At 44.2% G+C, this 19,910-nt stretch overlaps 1 protein-coding gene across 2 annotated transcripts in view; it reads left to right on the top strand.

The window, feature by feature from the left end:
• TTBK1 (tau tubulin kinase 1) overlaps positions 1 to 19,910 on the top strand; it is a 72,555-nt gene that overhangs the window by 34,479 nt on the left and 18,166 nt on the right. For both annotated transcript variants that reach the window (XM_057379327.1, XM_057379326.1), the window contains 6 exons: positions 1,043 to 1,135; positions 1,804 to 1,929; positions 6,965 to 7,119; positions 7,810 to 8,029; positions 11,273 to 11,448; positions 12,108 to 12,666. In XM_057379327.1, coding sequence (XP_057235310.1) covers positions 1,043 to 1,135; positions 1,804 to 1,929; positions 6,965 to 7,119; positions 7,810 to 8,029; positions 11,273 to 11,448; positions 12,108 to 12,666 — 1,329 coding nt within the window. The remainder of the gene's footprint in view (positions 1 to 1,042; positions 1,136 to 1,803; positions 1,930 to 6,964; positions 7,120 to 7,809; positions 8,030 to 11,272; positions 11,449 to 12,107; positions 12,667 to 19,910) is intronic.

The raw sequence follows: 19,910 nt of genomic DNA, 5'->3' as shown, positions 1-19,910 counted from the left end.
CCCATCCAGTGAAGAGCCACCTATTGAAAGCTAGGTTTATTTTTTCTGAGAAGAATCATTATTTACATCGTATCTGGCCTGTTTCATTATAAATGCTTCTAGAAGGCTCAACTTACTTTCTTCTCAAAACACTGCTGTGTCCTGTTTTGATAGTGTTCCTCTGCAGACAGTGAAYAGTGAGTGTGGACAAATACTCTCAGGCCCAGGGTGTGATTCTTGGGRTGTCCTGCACAGGGCCAGGACTTGGACTYGATGATCCTGATGGGTCACTTCCAATTTAGCAAATTGTGTGGTTCTGAGTTCTGCAGTTCTGCTGCTGAGTGCCTGCCAGATGGAAACTGTCAGCCCTCCTGTGTTACCTCCAGGTTTCTGGTGTCAGGTTTTTTAGGGAAGGAAGGTAGAAAGGGTAATGTGAGGAGGGCAGTTGGATGCCATCAYGAATCCTTTCTGTTTCCTGGGAGACACAGAGAAACCTGAGGTATCATTTTTGTGAGAGCTGAGTAGGCCCAGCTGTAGCTGGCATCAGCTGAATGTATATTTAGACCCAAAAATTGCTGTATAATGCAGGCTATTTTGAGAAATCATATCCTAGACATTGGAAGTTGAGCACCAGAAATGAATTCATGTGCTTTGACAATTTCAGCCTTTATCCCCATGTTTCGATTTCCCATTCACTAGCCCAGGAGGAGAGTTGTAAGTGGATATGTTATAGATCTATAAATCGTTGTGGTGCATGATGGTGAGTTTTTTGCAAAAGCCCTTGAGCAAATRCCTTCTTGTGAGAAAAGTACAAATTATATTTAGGCTCAAAAATAATATTATGTTCTACATACAGCTTGGGTGTTTTTTTTAATCTAGGTTACTCTGCATCCCATTAATAAATATGTATCTTTAGCCTTTATTTTGGCTTCTTGAATTATTGAATGGAAAGTGTGACTTCTCTTCCTGCCCTTCAAAATGAGGTGGCTCATCTGGAGGGTACACCTGGACCCCTGAGCAGTGTGGAACTTGGCTCCTCAGTCTTGGTCTCTGTTTTCTCCAGGAGATGGGTCGGCACGAYGATCTCTGGTCCCTCTTTTACATGCTGGTGGAGTTTGCCGTGGGGCAGCTTCCGTGGAGAAAGATCAAAGATAAGGTAGGAAACTTGGTGTCTGTGCTTAAAAGAGGGTGCTGCATTTTAATTATTATGATTCTTCTCTATTCCTCCTGCAGCTCAGTGCGGCTTTTTTTTTCTGGAGCAAAGCCAGTCTCCTTTTCATGAGATCTTGCTGCAAGATGCTGTCCTGTTTTTGTGTATTCTGATACACAGGGTGGCCTTCTCTTATTTGGAGTAATTAGACATTCTTAATGCACATTTTTAACCATATTTGATCAAGTGATTTTTTTTTCTTTTTTTTTTTTGGCAAAGCAAATGATACAAGTGGAAAGACTGAGCTGTCCTTTTGACAGATGAAAAGAGCCTTTAAAAAGGCAGGATGATAAAGCCTTCCTGTGCCAAACAAGCCAAATGGGATTTGAAATTAGAAAGTTAAACAGAATAAAGCTAAGTGTTGTCTTGGAAATAGTTGGTGCTAAAGAGTAAAATCCCTKGAAAGAAGGAGGTCACCTGTGCAGAAAGCTTCTGACTCAGGATTCCCCTTTGACCTCTGCCTGTGCTTGGGACAGCAAACAGGAGAAGTGTGTGACACTGTGCTGGGTCTAGGAAGAGGCTGTTCCAGGAATGATAAACCTTTATAAATGTGAAGCAATGGAAAAGATTCTTGGCTCTGAGATTTTGTTTGTTTGTTTGTTTGTTTTTTCCAGGAGCAGGTTGGCATGATAAAAGAGAAATATGAACACCGAATGCTGCTAAAACACATGCCTTCAGAGTTCCACCTTTTCCTGGATCACATTGCAAGCCTAGACTACTTCACCAAGCCAGACTATCAGGTGGGAGCCTTTCATTTATATTTATAGTTATAGTTATATTTTTTATATTTATGTTTATATGTATTACCAGCGTGGTGAATGGCATTTTGATTTTTTAACATTTCCATGAATGAGTTTACATTTGGCTGAGGAATACCTTTCCTAGGACCAGGAGAAAGAGGCTGGATTGTACAAGTCTTCAAAACCTCAAAAGTTTTTTCGTCTCCTTACACCATCCTGTCCAAAATAATCCTGTACTGCACRTGAGATAGCTCCTCCCAAACAACACAGTGCTTTTGGCTTTCATTAAAACACCAAAATTTTGAGGTGCTCCAAATGTGATGGAATTTTAGCACAGCTTGCCAAGGTCTAAGAGCCTTCACCAACAGTTCACCATTGCACACCAACCCCKTTGATTTCTTGCAGGCTCATGTAGACTTTGGCCATTATTATCTCTTTCTTTAATATTCATCTCAAATAATAATATTCAAATTCAATAACATTCAATTTTTTCCTCCCATTCAGTGTTTGCTATCAGCCTAAACATGAGTAACTCAGACTAACCAAACAGAACTGAAGCAACTTGATTCTGTGTTGCTTTTTTTTWATCACAGTTGTTTTCTCTGTGCATTAAAGTGATGGAAATAACATTTTATAAGCAGATCTTATCTGAGTGCCTGCTCCTGTTGATAGTGCATCAAATGAGTGGGAAAGTGGTAGGAGGGTGTTCCAACAAACTCCTTCCAGCAGTGCTTTGTGGTTTAGCCATGTGCTTGTTGTAGCATAGCAACCACAAATTTTTAAAAAATTAAAAGGAAAAGAAAAGGCAAATACTTTGTGGATAGTGCAGTGGAAAAAGAACATTTTCCACTAAAAGGGAGAGCTACAGAGGGATGGAGGTGGATTGATGAGATGGAGAGGGAGCTGGATTTGTTTGTTTGTTTGTCCTGGAGCAGAGAAGTCAAAGAGGGGATCTGATTGTTGTCTTTCACTACCTCAAGGGCAGTTTTGGGGAGCATAGAGGCAGCTAGGGAAATCATGATTAAATCTAGGGAGGGAAGAATTCAGAGTGTGGATTCTTATATGAAACAGGTACTTGAAAAGCTGTGGAATTTTCATCCTTGGGGATTTCCAAAGATTGGCTGGATGACAAATATGATCTGCCTTTTAATTGGCTCTGATTTGAGCAGATGGTTAGATTAGAGATTTCCAAAGCTCYTTCTGAACCTACATGCTCCTGTATCCTATTCCAGTTTAAAATAATTGTGTCCAAATGGAACTGAAAAGCTATCCTTGAGACTGGAATGGAAGGAGATATTTCCAGATGGAATTCAGGCAGTGCAAATCACAAACAGCTCTTTCACAGTAGGGCATTTGACTGAAGCTGTGAATTGCCTTTTTGCCTTCAGTTCTTGCAGCTTGGGCAAGAYGCCTCCAAAAGGGAACTCCCCACAAAAGTCTGGCATCTGCAGGTTGTCACCTAACTCTGATTTTTCTATCTTGACTTGGAAATCTRTTCCTGACAGCAAATTCTCCAGACATCTCAGCTCCAGAGATGTCTTTGTGTTGATTTATCTGGATGTACTGCTCTGAAAGATTTTAAACTATACCAGAGGGCATTTGAGTTTATCACGATTATCAGACCCACAGGGAAATTAAGGAAATTGGGAAAGTGTGTTTACTTTATATATAAAGTCATGGTTTATTTAAAGATGAGAATTGAAGTTTTAGGTTGTCCTAAGCACATGTCATGCTGAGTGGCAATTTTACCACAGTTCTGGGCCCCGGAGATGATGTCAGAAGAGAGAGGAACCAGGCCGTGGCTGGAGACTAAGTGTGACCAGAGATAACTTCTCTCTGATGGACAGATGGAACAAGCTTTGCCTAAGCAGAGGTGAAGAAAATGATGGTAGAATAAAATAAACTTAAATGTCAGGTGATGGATCTTAAGCCCTGTGTTTTTGCACTTGCTGGGCTCATGGCCTCAGGTCTGTCCCTTTAATGGATCATTGTCAGTGTTGGTTTGTGCTTAGGATCAAACTTTCAGCATTTCACAGCAGGAGGATGTGGGTGTTAGAGCAGCATTTTGGGTTTTTTTCTGACTCATCTGACAGCAAGAGCACTGTGCCTCTTCCCTGGGATAGTGAAGATAGGATGGAGTGGAAAATATTTTGTACTACACTTGCCTACAGTCCAGGCAGAAGAACAGTTTCAGGTATGCTCGTGGAGGTGGCTTCTCTCCCCAAAGATCCATCTTTTTCCGTGAATATCAGAAAAGAAGTAGTGACCTTTGCTTCAGGAAGATGATAGAAATCGGAGTGCCTTTGCCTGGGAACCCATTCTATTCCCTCAGCCAGGGCATTGGGAATTGCATTTCACTCAAGGAAAAATGATCACGTCACCTGTTGGTGTCAGAGAATGGCTGAGCAGGGAAGGTTAATTTTCTATATGAAGCTCTTCCTTTAGATTCACTCAAATCCACAACTGAGCAACATCTGATAACATCWGTGTGTTATCAACGCTGTTTTCMTCCTAAATGCAAAACACARCACTGCACCAGCTATTAGGGATAAAATTACCTCTGTTCCAGTTGTAAACAAAACAGCAAGTTACTGGGTGTCTTCCATCCTAGTCCTAGTGTTTTCTCCCTAGAAATCCTTCTGGGATGTATAAACACAAACCAGGAACTTATCCAAAGAGGACCCCTGTCACTGAAAAGGCTTGCCTAAMATTTATTCTTAAATATTGTGTTGTAGATTACAATGCAGATTAGAAACTTGAGCAACTTTCTGTGCCCAGAGTTTCTGTTGAAGGATTCCATCTTTCTAGACAAACCCCAAAGAACTCAAGGGTGGAGCACATGGACAATCCATTACTGTTTTGGTGCCTTTTAGATGTGAGATTTCAGGATTGATTGCGATTCCTTTCCTGAGTCTTGGCCAAGAGAAGGCATTTAACAGGATTTATTGTGACAGCTTAGTGGATAATTTGTGCACCACTGGCTGCTTCTCTCTCTCATTCTCTGGGACATCAGCCCAAAACATGGCATGCTACTACATAATGTGCAATTAAGCTTTATGTCCTTAGTCCTTATGGACATTACTAGAGAAACATACTGGGCCTCTTCTTWATCCCACTAGTGGTTTTGATACTCAGAGAGTGGGAATTGTCTTGCCCAGCAGAAGGAGGCTTGCAATGATTATGGAAGCTCTTCTGCTCCCTAATATTGTGTCTGCAGGCAGAGGATCCCTAGACAGGATCTAGGAGCTCTTTGCACAGCTTTCCAGGAGCAGTGGTTCTTGCTGAGACTCTTCTGTACAGTTTTCCACTCCACTTTTCTCCTTGTAAAGCTTTGACCTTTCATCAGAAATGTAAAGGTTTCGGAGAAAGCTGAGAAGACTCARTAAGTCCATTTAATAGCTCGAGAATAATGGCAGATGGGGCCACCAGGTCTGAAAAAAGACCCTACAGGGAGCACWGTAAAAGGCTGTAAAATCCCTAATGGTCTGCAAAGTCAAGTGCAAGAGTTACAGAAGAAGTTAGAGCAGAAAGTAACAAAAGTTGTTTCGAGTGAGTGAGTCCGTGAAGTAATGCTAAGAATAAGACAGCTGAACTTCTAATTTTATCATGTGGTTTCTTGCTTCAGACTGCTTCAGTGCCAAAGGAATGGAAGATGGCAGAAGCAGTACCAATTTTTAAATAGCTTCAGGAGACACCACTCCCTGACACTGACATGTCCATCACAAAGAATCAAAAGCTGTGATAAGACTGGGATTARGTGGACAGATGGCTGAGGGTGATCTAATGAACAGAAGCCAGGATGGATTTTATCAGGGCATCTGTCTACAAATGTGTGGAGTYCTTGCAAGGCATCTTTGAGGATGTGGGGATGTTAATTTCTGAAAGATACTTGACAGTAATGAGTGAGAAAACAAATACAATCCTAAGAATTTCCTGTGCCTTGGTGTGACCGACAGGCAGCTCTGGAAATTCTGGTAATCAAATGCAGGAGTGGAGCACCTAATTCTAGGGTTCTGGGTCACAAAAAGAAAAGATGGCCCATCTGAAAGTTGCAAGTAGGCATTTTACTGCAGTTTGGTGGAAGGCAGTAGGAAATGGCAGGCTCTCTGATCATGTTGATAAGCAGAGCTGGAATATAAATACAAACAGGGTAAATTTTATTCACAGCTTAGTGCTAATTCTATGCCATATGCCAAATGTGTTTGCCACCACATTGTCCCTCCCTTTAGAGCAGAACTGACAGGCTGAATCCTGTCAGTTCTGCATTATTTAGCTGAATAATTTTATTAGAAAAACAGGACCTCACATACAGCTCTGTTGGCTTGCAGCATCCAGTTTGACAGCAGAACATCAGATTTCTCTGGTTATGCATTGGTGCATGGAGAACTATTGACAGCAGTTTCATTCTCTCCTAAATGTTTTTCAGTTCTTAGAAAAGCAACAAGCATAGAGCACATCACCATGAGTATTTATACCTACCATCTTACAGGGAAGATCRTATCATCCTTTCTGGAGTTTAATTTTCTTAGGCAGCCAAGTGTGTCAGGCCACATTGTGCACATTAAGCACAACCTAGGGCTCCTGACTAAGCCATATTTGAGCCAGGCACTGCAATGAGTCTGCATCCTAGGGCTGCCTTTTCCTGTTGTGTTTATGTCTTCTGGCAGCCCTTGAACTCTGCATACCAAATGTACTGYTCTGCATAATGCACTGTCTGATCTAGAGGAGAGCTGAAATGAAGTTATGGGTTTAAAGCTGGAGTAACAAGACCACGGCCAGATTTCATCGAATCAATGTCAAAGTGTTGCATGTATTTCTTACAAAAGAAGGTTTGAGGGAATTCCACTTATGAAGTCACAAGCAGCCTGAGAAACAATTGTTGCAATTTTATAACTTTTGCTTCCATTTCTTCATACCTTTGACAGGCAAACTGGAGATTATAAACTGCACTTGGTCCTTGTGCACGTACTTCAGATTTTTGGTGAGAGCCACTCTCACCCACTTACCTTAAATTKTTCTTGTGAATCTATTCCAGCTAATCATGTCCGTTTTCGAGAACAGCATGAAAGAAAGAGGCATCACTGAAAACGAAGCCTTTGACTGGGAGAAGGCTGGTACAGATATCTTGTTGTCCACTAGCACCTCAACTCCACCACAGCAAAACACCAGGCAAACAGCAGCCATGTTTGGGTGAGTGTTGACCAGTCAGGACAACAAGTTCAGTAATTTTTTTTAAAGATTCCAAGACCATTATGATTCTGGGAAGTTGGAAGTGTGTGGCAGCCACCACTTGATCTGAGTTTTGGTATATTAATGGTTGTCTGTGGTGGTGGATAGTGAGCTGAGTGCTCACAGCTCCAACACAGCTCCTCAGCCTRTTTACAGCTTCATGTGCTGCTGCAAAGGTACACAGAGACTGATGCTCAGGGGTGGAGATTAGTCCAGATAAAAAAGGTTTGATCAGGCCTGGTTGCCTGGTCTGCCTTGGTGCTTTTAGGGGGAGTGGCAATAGGGGATAACAATAATCTCTGGTAATATTAGAGAAGATGAAATCTGTGAAGTCTAGTCAGCCTCATTTGCTAATGCAAAATGAGAGGTTTCTTCACAGCTCAATAAGGTGTGATGGGCACTTGTGAAGAAGCTGACAGCCTGGGTAWCAAGGTTCCAAGATGCTTTCACTGATCCATCCAACTGTCCTTGTAMATTTATGTTAGATGGAATCCTCCTGCTCTGATTCAGGATGTCATATCTGGGATAAAGCTGCCTGGTTTTCAACTTGGTAATACCCTAAAAGCTGCTAAGAAATTCCTGTGGGGCAGTGTGATGGGCTTYATTCTTTCTATACCAATAATTTTACCTTTCTTCTTGTCCGTTCTGTAGGGTGGTTAATGTCACTCCGGTACCTGGGGACCTGCTCCGTGAGAACACTGAGGATGTCCTACAGGGTGAACATCTGAGTGACCAAGAGAATGCTCCTCCCATCCTGTCAGGTCGGCCAGTGGAAGGTCTTGGTCAGGCTCCAAACACGGCTTTCAATGAGGGTGAAGTTTGGGAAGAGACAGATGTGAATCGCAACAAACTCAGGATCAGCATCAGCAAAGTAAAGAGCATTTCCTTCTCTCCCGTTGGATTTAGGGCAATGATTTCCTAGACTTGYTAGAAGCCACTCAGATCCTCTGATGTAGCATCCTATGTAGTAAACCCAAAAAACATTGAAGGATTTTTCTGTGGAAAGGGGAAATTACAAACTATAAAAACCATTGGGATTAATTTAGATTTTTATGCAAGTGATGTTTGGGGGGTCAGTAATGCTAAAGTGAATCTTTTTCACAATCATATAATTATCTAGGATTTTGATAYTTTAAGCAAGGAAATTCTAGTCCTTGCATAGCTGATAAAACATCAGAAATGTCCCAGGCTTGGAAATTATAAAACAACATTTTATTGTGCCCCAACCTCTTGGGTCAATAAATTTATTCAGAGATATCTTCCTAAGCCATATTTTTCTGTATCTTGATTCATCACTCATTTTTATGTTSCTTTTTTTAACTGTCCTTTCTAAGGGTAGGACAATCAATAAGGAGCATCTGACAATGGAAGAGTGAGAGCAACTATTACTTAACATTCTCATATTTCTGCATTCCAAGATGATACTAAACATTTTTACCTTACGTAAAATATGTACACTTCAGTTGATTTTCCTCATAATCTCTAGGGTGTTTCTCAGTCCTTTCTTGTAAATGTTACCTAATTTCTTGGAGGCATCCCCAGTGACTGATGAATCCATAGTAAATGTTAAGTGTAAGAATCTGATGGTTTATTTATCAGATTAATTTATGTATTGCCAGCAAATTAGTATTAGAGGTAGGTCATCAGATACATACAAAATCTATTAGCAGAGAAATGCTCATCAGACTTAAAATGTTGTTGGGCCTTATCAGATTCACATGACAAACTTGTCTTTAGTGGACATTTGTGGACTGGCTTGTTAAATCTGTTAATTCTGGGGCTGACTAGAATTCTCTTCAGTCTCTAATGGTACAAAGTTATTCCTTATTTCAGTAATGTAGGTATCTCCACTATCCGTAGTCTTATCAGAAAACATTATGCATGGAYAAGAAATAATMTAACTTATKGAAAATTCTCCAGTGCAAATAATTSAGATCAATTTATTATCTGTATGKAACATTAGCAGGAACATTTCACCCTGAGAAWTTATTAACCAAATTCAAATTAATTCTTCGTCTCTCACTGATAACTCTGCATTCCCAGTTTTCATCTGAAGGTACATGAAATAAGGAAAGCCTGATGGAGAGGGCTGTTGAAGTAACATTTTTTAAAAAGAGTATTACAGAAAAATTCTAGTGTGTGTTTCTGTACATTTCTACCACCAGATGCCTTGATGCTCTCCAGTCAGACTTTACWCAGGRTTGTGTGTCATGTCTTAGGTACCTSATTCACAAGTCCTGTCACAGCAGCAGCTAAAGGCAGGAGAAGTTTCTAGAAGCTCCCCAGCAGGGTCAGGTGCCTCTCCTGCCAGTCTCTGTGCTGTTTGTTGTCACGTTGCTGCCAAAGGAGCTTGGGGAGTTACAGCAGTGAGCACTTCAGCTCCRACAGGTTCTGTAGCTGCCCAGCAGTCTGTGCAGCAAAGCCCAGGGAATCACTCTTCCCAAAGCTGAAGTCCTTGCTCTCCGGGAGGGTTTTTATCTTTAGTTTGATTCTTGCCTGTCCTTTTGCTTTGCTAGGCTTTATTATCTTTAGTCTGACCGTTCTCTTGGAGAGGATCAGTTTTTATTTAAGTAACATTCACCATGTGGATAAAAAGAGGATGCTTCAGATTTGATACCAAAGGGCACAGCTTTACCTCTGCCTGTAATCTGAGGCATCCTTTGTGTCTTTCAGAAGCACAAGGGCACTGGTGTGTTTAAACACCCTTCTGCTGTTCACAGCATCACATCCTGCATCTTCCAGTCTTGTAGCACTAGAATTAACTGGCTCTCCCTTTGTGTTTAGGTGATGAGTGGATCTTGCCATGTTTTTCATCCCTAATAACCCTCTAACATGATCCTTACTTCCCTGTTTGCACAGTTCAGGTCTCCTGTCCCTCTTCTCCCATTTCTTTGTTATGGGACAGGGTTTACTGTCACTGGTCTCCCACACCATCCCCAGCTCTCTGCTCTTGAGTCTCACCAAGTTGGAGCTACCCAAAGTCACATCAATACTTTGCTCCTTTGACAAACACATTTGACCTTCCCTTTTCACTGGCCTTCTCCTGGCCATGATTGCAGATTAAATCATTACCATCTATCCTGCTTTTCCTCTAATGTCTGGAAGTTCTCCACTTTCCTGAGCTGCAAAGGCTCTTTAGTTATGCATTCCAACTCCAGCCTGGGTGGTTTGGGTCTGCTGATTTATGGGCACGGACTGACTTGCCACAAACACATTGCATGCACAAAGRCAACTGTCTGGATCAGCAGAGATGAGATGCTGCCTGTGTCCAGAGCCTCTGGCATTAGCAGAGGACAGGGGAATGTAGGACATGCAGCAGGGAAGGGTGAGCACTCACATCCCCACCCAGAGGCAGTGTGCAGCAGATGATGCTGCATGGCTGGAAAGTAAATCCTACACTGCTGCTGTAGCCCTTGGACCATTCTGCCTCTTTGCTTTTGCCCCTCTCTTCCAAGGAGAATCAGCACWGTGGAAGGCACATGTGTTGATCACTTGCTTTTCCTCCTTTGTCTGCTGCTAAATGAAAAAAGAAATCAAATTTAATAAGGCCTAATGGAAGAGGAAATATGTAATGATAGAGTGTCCATGAACATGTTCAGCTCCCTGCTCCCTCATTGGGTCTGAGAAAAGCTCTTACAGATGTTGTGGTTGAGTGAATGTCATGGAGGACTTTGTTTAGAGGACCAAGATTTAAACAAAAAAACAAACAAAACCCCAAACCASCCTGRTAATTAGGAGATGCCTTAGTCATAGCAGATGTAAAAGTTTGTACCTTGCAATGCAATGCATGGACCCTGCAACAATGAATGTTGGCAAACAAGGCTCTTGGATAAGCATTTAGGGTTTGTGTATGCAGATTTAACCCCTTGGATCAACACTCAGGCRCCTTGTAAAGATGTTTAAATATTTGAATTGATTTTAAATCCATATCTTATTTTAATATTAGCTGATTGCCAGGGCACACGGACCCTTGCATCCCTTCAGACGTGGCTAATGTAGAGTGTGAAAATGCAGCTGAAAATGGGTCCTGGGAGAAAGTCCAGAGCGACAGTGATGGATTGGAAATCAGTGTCTTTGGCAAGATCTTGAAGTTTTTTGTGTTTCCCCCCTCCAGACTCAGTGCATGGTGGAAGAGGAGCAGAGAAACGGGGTGTGCCCCAGTTCCCCTGTCCGAGTGCCTCCRGAGTCCCCGACCGCACAAGTGCGCTCCCTCCGCTACCGCCGCGTCAACAGCCCCGAGTCAGAGCGGCTCTCCACGGCCGATGGAAAAGGAGATGCACATGAAAGAAGGTTTGTTCACCCTCTGTGGCCTCCTGCTGCTTTTAGCAGTCTTGTGGATTGGCTGTTGAGACCAACCTAATCATTAGATCAGCAGGCAGTGCTCACAASTTTATCTACGTTGACCTTTGGTTCACCTCCTTCTCTGCTTCTCCTTTCTTCATCAAAAATTTTGATGTCTCTCACATGGAAGGCTTTCCCCAAAAGAGTTTGCAAGGCTTCTGGATGATCCTTGCTGAAAGCACGCTGTGGTTGTCCAAAAACCTGGGCAGCAGACACTCTGGCTTTGTGGAGCAAGCTGCTGGCCTCTCAGATAGGCAGAGAAGCACAGCAAGCAGCAGATGCAGGCTAAATGAGAAACATTGATCAGAACATGGGTTGGTTTGTTTTTTTTTTCACAAGCCAGTAGAATTTATCAAAGGGGAAAGGTAGTGTTGGGGGATAATGGTTGTCATCCTGTCTGCAGGGGAAAGTGATGCTGAGTTGGCTGTCATACTGGAACATTTCTTCTTAATGCCACTGTAGGTTGTAAAGAAATAGTTCTGCTTAAGCCGGTCTTTCTGCAGTGTAACAAAAAACGAGTGAGAAGGACTATACAGGTTTTCTCTTAGGATCGCTGTCTTTAACCCCAAACCCAATGTGTTTGTAATGGCYTCTGGTTGTGTCTGCAGGTCTCGGATGGATATCCCTGGCTCTCCATCACGGCTCGTGTGCTCCTCGCAGCCAGCCCAGATGCTGTCCATCGACACRGGCCAGGCTGACCGGCAGGCCAGCGGCAGGATGGACGTGTCCGCCTCCGTGGAGCACGAGGCCCTCAGCAACGCCTTCCGCTCCGTGCCGCTCGCRGAGGAGGAGGACTTTGACAGCAAGGAGTGGGTTATCATTGATAAGGAGACAGAGCTGAAGGACTTCCACCCCGGTGCTGAGCCAAGCACCTCTGGAACCACGGATGAGGAGCCCGAGGAGCTGAGGCCGATTGAAGATGGGGAAGAGAGGAGGCGCCTGGGGGCAGATGCTGCAGTCAGGCCGAAGACTCACGATGGGCGAGGTCGGGGKATGCAGCCCGTGACTGAGGAGGACAGTTCCCACAGACACGAAGGACCTTCTCAGACAGTGTCTGACAGTAGACATGAACAGCAGACAGGAAGTCCAGCCCACTCCCCCTTACATTCAGCACCAGCTCTCCGGCAAAGGAGACGAGAATCTGAACCTACTGGTCCTCAGAGACAGGTAAGATCCCTGGGTCTGTACCTTTTTGTAGCATAGCATCATCTTAGGAAACCTCAGCTGTGCTGGAGAAGCCTTTGATTCCATAAAACTCWTCTGACAGTGCTGGCAAATGCTGTGAGCGCCTTAGAAGTGCTCCCAATAGCCAGTGACGTCCTTCTGAGGACACACTGTTAYGAAGATATTTCAGCCATTTTGGTACAGGGGCAAGAGGAGAGCACAGCTGTGATTGTGGGTATCTCTAGTCACTCCTCTTACGCTCTCCCACAGTGTTTTGTTAATAACTKCTTAGCTGTATGGAGGTGTTGCTAGCAAATCTTCTCCACGTCGTTTCTCAGCAGCAAGTGCAGTGTATGGCAAGAAAATGCCCTCTCATCCAATCACACATCACCACTGCACAGGCCCAYAGCAATGCAAACCATAAAATAACTCCCTGAAATTAAACTTTATTCTAAATACCTAATTAAAAAAMCAGAGTAGCCAGCACACACATCCCATCAACCTTACTTCAGTGATAGGCATTGCTGTTCCCATGTRTTTACTCACAGAAATGTTCTTTACCTGCTGTGTTTTTTCCATATCTGTAGAGGGCTTTTTTTCTTTCAGTTTTGCTTTTTCCTGTGCTCCTCTGATGCTATAAAGCAGTTCATTTTTTAGTGGGAGGTAACGTATTAGATTATCTGGAAAAATACAATACACTAGGCTCTGAATTCCTGTCATACCTAATCTTCATTTCTCAGAAGACGGCTGTCCCAGAGTGTTCAGTGCAAGAGACAATCAGATTGTTCCCCTAAAAGCTTTTTTGTATTTGTATGTTAATGAAGATCTTTCATGCACCTGGATCCATAAGTACAGCAAAGAGCAGGCAAGTTTGGGGTCATGGTCATGGTGATACCCCCCTGTGATAGACATTTGTGCAGTCTGCCTCCTTCCTGTCTGGAAGATGGTAATTTCATTTCCCCTTCCCTCTTGAGCTTATTCTCCAAGGAAGTGTTCACTGGGCTGGAGCATGTTAAAAGAACATCCTTCTGTTCAGGTCTTGCCCAGATTCTTCTCTTCTCTGGATCCCTGAGAGGTACAAGAAAAAAAAAACATGAACAAGACAAGAATCTGTGTAAAAGGAATCAAAGCAAATCTTTGCCTGCCAGGCAAGGTGTTCCTTGCTAAGGTGTGTGAGACTGCAGCATTTGCAGGAAGGATAGAAATGCTGGCAAGCAGGCACTAGTGGGACTCTCCCRCTGAGCAGGAATAGAAGCAGCACGTGCTTCTCTTGGAGGCTGCATTCCAGTTGCAAGGTTGCTAGGTGTAGTTTGCTGTGTAAAGCCAATATGTTGAATGCCCCAGATATCTAGGGATTGTGTAAGGSAAGATTGGCAGAGCGGGAAGGCTCTGTGTCCGAATTTGCTGTGTCTTTATGATTTTGGGATCAGTCAGCGCGAGATCTGTGAGATGCAATGGATGTGGTGAGAGCCAGCTGAAAAGAAGCAGCTGTGAAAAACAGCAGGGACACTTCACTGATGTGTTTAGTGTGGCTAAAGAAGGCTGGAGAGGGCCTTCTTGGCCACAGCACATCCACCCCTCTGTGCAGTGACTGGGGGAGCTGGGTATGATGGGTATGAGCAGGACAAAAACTGCTTATCACTTCAAGGGTGATACTTTAAAAGCAGGCAAAAAGGTAAATGGATGGGACTGGGGGTGATTACTGCTGACATATTAGACAGCCTTTGCTCCACAGCAAGCTGCATTTTTTGTCCCTATGTTCTGAAATACCCTAGCTTTGTACCTACACACCAACACTGGACTTCTCTGGCTGACTGGGATTTAACTGTTCCTCCTTGGTTTTCTGGATCCTTCAGTTGCCACTGCAGCTGTGCAGTGATACTCGTATTTCTCCATTTGCTGTCACAAAAGCAGCTCTTAACTCTCAAAGGGACTTGGTGYCTAAAGGGAAGTAGAAGCCTGTTTTCCTTAGGTACAGCAAATGTGGAGGGACAGATGGCTGGGATGTTAACAAGAAGTTGACCAAGGGCTTAATGAGTGAAAGTACTGAAGGCCTCATTAGCAATTACAGATGTTTCCTGTAGCTCATGCTTGTGCTTGGGTTTGATTAAAACTGTGATTAAGCTCTATGTGTGTGTGTGTGTGTGTGTGTGTGTGTGTAGGTGAGTAAATCATTCTTATCTTTAAATATGGATTGAGCCTTTAAGATAGATAAAAATTCTACTAAATGCAGAGCTGCCATGACTGCAGTCACAGGCTTTGTTGTACACATTTGTGACCTCATTGTGGCGTCCCAAAACCTGGTGATCATCCCTTGGTGTCAGCAGAGTTCTCGCTGAAAGCAAATGGGGAATCCCTGCTCCAGTGCTTCCTTCTGTTTCTCCATTCTCTGGCTCCACCCTGTGAGCCATCCCTTGTACCTGGCAGAAAGACAGGGACTTCTGGATTGTCACAGAATCACAGCACACCTGAGGCTGGAAGGGACCTCTAGAGATCATCTAGTTCTACCCTCTGCTCCAAGATGGATCACCTAGAGCAGGTTGCTCAGGACAGTGTCCAGTCAATATATCTCTGAGGATGGAGACTCCACAACCTCTCTGGAAAATCTGTTCCAGTATTCAATCATTGTTACGGTAAAAAACCTTTTCTTACATTTAAATGGAATTTCCTGTATTTCGATTTCTGTCCATTTCATCTTTTACTTTCACTGGACATCACTGAGAAGAGTCTGGATCCATCTTCCCATCAGGTATTTATAAATGTTGAWSAGAATCCCCCTGAGCCTYCTCCASACTAAAYAGTCYCAGCTCTCTCAGCCTTTCCTCARCTGAAAGGTTTTCCWGTCCCTTCRCCATCTTTGTGACCCTTTGCTGGACTATCTCTGGTGTGCCCATGTCCCTCTTGGACTGGGCAGCTCAGATCTGGAGTGCAGCWYTCCAGRTGWGCCTCACCAGTGCTGAGCAGAGGGAAAGGAYCATCYCTCAGCCTGCTGGCAGCACTCCTGAWGCATCCTGAGGGGCTGTCAGCCYTTTTTGCCCCAAAAGCACCTTCCTGGCTTGTGTTCAGCTTAGAGTCCACCAGGTACTTCTGTCAAACTGCTTTCCAAACAGGTGACCCCCAGCGTGTTCCATTCCTGCACACATGCAGGACTTTGCACTTCCCTTTGTCAAACTCGAGGAAATTCCATTTTTCCCGTTTCACCAGCTCTCCAGGCACCTCTGAATGCCAGCACAACCCTCGGGTGTGTCAGCCACTCTTCCCWGTATTGTGTTATCTGTGAATCTGCTGAGGATACACTCTATCCCACCATCCAGGTCACTGACTAAGTTGTTAAACAGYAGTGGCTGCATTATCAGCCCCTGGCTACACCCCTAATGAAAGGAGTTTTTGTTTCCAAACACCATGTCTTATGACCAGGAGCCCACCCAGTTTTCAGTCCAAATCACTATCTATTTATCTAGCCCATAATTCATCATTTTGTCTTTGAAGATATTATGGAAGACAGTGTCAGAAACCTTACTAAAGTCCAGATAACAACCTCCCACCCAGTCCTCTCAGCACAGRAAGCTCTCAGGTTCATCAGACATGATTTCCCCTTCATACACCCGTGTTGATTGCACCTTCTTCTCCATTTGTTTGGGAATGGCTTCCAGGAGGATTTGCACCATCCTTTAGTTCCCTGAGTTATCCTCATTCAGAACTCAATGTTTCCTCAAATGTGTCAGTCTTTCGGAAGACAGATATTGTAGCACAAATTGAGAGTTGGTGCTGTCCCYGTGAAAACTCTGTGGGTGTAAGAGGGAGCACAGAATGATCAGATGCTGCTGTGAGGAAAGTCAGGAACAGAGGAGGCTCTGAATAGCCTGCGGGAGCTTCTGACCCAAATATTCTCACATATTAGGTATCTCCCAGTTTCAGATGATGAGAAAATGGCTGCAGTGGAGCACAGATCTCATGGGAAGGCCTGGTACAGAGAGAGAACAGAAACTGTGTCCTGTTCAAGCCCTTGTGTCTGTGCCCCACTCAATACAYCTGTTTAACAGAGCTCTAATGGTTTGCTTTAACGTATGCATTTCAGGGATGTCCTCATAACACTCAGCTTTTTTTTTATGCACTAGAGTGCAGATAAAGCTATAAAAATAGATAAAGAATRACTGGAAGAAAAGATTGAAGCTGCACTTCTGTTTGCATATTAATCCTGACACAGGATTGCTGTTGTTGTTGGAAATAATTTAAATCCACATCTAGCAATGTAATTTAAAAATCTGCCAAGTTCTAAAGTGTGCTAAATAAATTCAATCATACTCAGGAAAGATGACAACTTACTGCTGCCTTCTGCACTGACAAGAATTACGAGTGTTCATACATGTATGAGTTTTAGAAATTAATTCTGACTATAGGTTTGTGCTCATAGGTATTTCTTGTCTCTCAGTCTCCCCTGCTGCTAATGCAGTTGGCATTGTACAAAATGTTTTGGGATTCGCCTGCCTAAAACATGCCAGCTCCTCTCTCCCTGGAATTCCCATTGAGCTGTGTTTGATGCCTGTTGTAGATGATGTGATTCTTTGACAGTCAGCTCATCTGCCTTCCCTCTATGTGAAAAGAGGAGCTTGTCAGCTGATGGAGAGGGATGAATGTAAAGTCGGCCTCTTACACTCTTTAGATTCAGCGTCCCTGTCCATTTGTGTGTCAGGAATAAAGGATCAGCAAAAGGATGATAGTACAAGTAATGTTCATATATGCTCTTTATATTTATATATTTATACAGATACCAGGTAATAGCAATCAAACCTTAAGCTCRGTAGACATTCTTAATTATGTTTTCTGTAAAATACATTGAGTTCCATCAACATCACATTYTCCTGGGACTTCTCATACAAGGTGTGCTACTGATCCTGTCCAGACAGAGCAGAACAGGCCTGATGGTCCAGCCTGATTGCTGCAGAGGGATAAAGGGGCAGCACCTTCACATTGAYTGAGTAATTTAAGCATCAGAGCACCAGTGAGAAGAGGTGGCATGTCTGTGAGCTCAGCTTCATCCTGCAGGCAGCAATACCAAAGTGCACTCGCTGATGGGGGTTGGAATAGCTCCCTCATGGCCTGGGCAAGGTCCTGGGTCCTGTGCTGTAGAGGGTAGAGCTCCAGCTCTCTGGTAGCTGGAGTGATCCTCTGGTCTGAGAAGCCTTTACCATGTTGGGGTGATGTATACCTTGGAAATCATACAATGTGCTGAACCCAARCATGGAGCAAAAATTAGGAATAAAAACTCCAGTAATGCTTAGTTATGCAGCTTGCAAACAGTACACCCAGGGCTGAATTTCTACACTASCTATGCAAAGAAGAAATGGTTGTCTTTATGAGAAATTAGAGCTGCTGTCTGGATTTTATTTCTCTCTCTTGAGTACTTTGTATGACAGCATTGCATTATTATTATCTGAGACTCTGATCTATGCAGTGACATGCAGTACATTTAGGACTGTGAATAATTGCTTTTCACATTTAATGCCAACCACGAGCTGAGTAGCTCTCAGGCACTTCTGAAGATAAGATATCTGCCTCAAAGCACTGCAAAGATATTGAAGGTGACAGGGAAGAGATGACACTGGATGACATTCAGCTCTTTTTCTAGTGCGAGGGCACATCTCCTGTAAGGTAAGGAGAGCAGTTCTGGCTTAAAGAAAATCTGATATCGCCTTTCCACATTTCACCTCCAGAGACTTGCTGAAAGAAATGCAGCACAAGGAAAGAAATGCATTTGAAAGGAAAAATGTGATTCCAGGAGAAAAGGTTGGGTTCTGGAGACTGAGATTGCTGAGCCTTGTGGAAGTGCCAGTTTCATGAAGAGGTAGAAAGGGAAGGAAGGGCTTAACACTTTCAGGGTGAAGGGTCTGAGGTCATTCCCGTGATGCTTCTCTCTTCCATTTGATGCATAAAGGGAAGGTAGGGACTGCAATCTCATCCCGACACAAACTGTCCTCAGTGGCTATTCTTCTTCCCTCTCCTGGCTATCCCARGCTCACAGAAGCAGAAAAGGGACCTAAGAGTGCATCTTCTAATGTCCTCCCATGGCTCTGTGTTCTGAATTTCTCACTGAAAGGAGAATTATGCTCTGCCTGCCTTTCCAGCTGCTGTCTGTCCTCTGCTAACCCAAACTGGAAGCACTAACACTCCCCCTGCAGGTTCTCATTATAAAAGTGCATCAGGAGGCCAGCAGTCTAAGTGTGAGAAAAGGAAAGTCTACTAACAGCCCCCAAACTTGCCTTTTCCAATCCCTGGAGYGAGTTTTAATGACTCATTGAAAGAGCCCCTGAGAATCCCTCACTTTTAAATACAAATAATCACTTTAGCAGCAGTTGTTTCACCTTGTAGCATACATGTGGTTTCCAAATGTGCTCAGAGTTTGACTGTTAGCTGTGTGCCAGATGTAGGAGTAGCCTAATGATGTGGCAGTGGAACGGAGAGGTGAGGCGTGTGGCCCGAAGAGCCAGAGGAGGGGACAGAGTGGCAGAGCCTGGCACCRCTGGTGTCACTCTGGTCCACGTGTGGCTGGGGAGAGCGTGGCAAGCCCCCTGTAGTGACAGGCTTCCATGGTGCCCATAGATCCCCGGGAACTGGTAGCCGTAAGTAAGGCCCCGTGTAGAGCAAAAGCATTTTTCATCCGCCGGCGAAGATGCCCGCAGCATGCGCATCACAAACCAGGGGCGAGTCAAGTCTTTGCCTGACACCTTTTCCTCCACTCTTCTTGGTCTTTTTCAGTTGGAGGAGGACAGGCCTTCTCAGCACTCCCTCCCGAGGTACAGCCCCCTGAGAAGACTGGCGTCGTCCGTTTTCTCCTCCTCAACCCTGGAGACAGAACACTACCCTCACGTTGGTGGCACTTTCATACAGCGCAGCCGTTCGGCGGAGAGCAGCCCCGTGCGCATGCCCCACCGCAGGCACATGCCCCTCACGGCAGGAAACCACAGACTCATGCCTTCCGTGCTCCGCATTTCCAGGTCCCAGCTCCAGCAGGTGTGGGCCCGCTTCACACACAAAACATAGCCCGTTCAGGGAAGCGGCGGCCTCCATAATGCAATAATAGAATCTCCCACCCGCCCACAGTGTGTCACCACTTAATGCAATATCGAATCCCAGACAACACTTGGCCTAAGGTACTGTAACTCCCAAAGCCCCCGCAAGCAGAGCCCACAGAGACCGAGAGCACCCGCCTCGCGAAAGCCGCCGGCAGCCCGAGCGCGGGGCGGCGG

This window comes from Malurus melanocephalus, unplaced genomic scaffold (assembly GCF_030028575.1).
Source record: "Malurus melanocephalus ecotype Western Australia unplaced genomic scaffold, MMel_1.1 scaffold_402, whole genome shotgun sequence".
Taxonomy (NCBI): domain Eukaryota; kingdom Metazoa; phylum Chordata; class Aves; order Passeriformes; family Maluridae; genus Malurus; species Malurus melanocephalus.
Note: the sequence above shows the minus strand (reverse complement) of the source record. Positions and strands in the feature narration are given on the sequence as shown.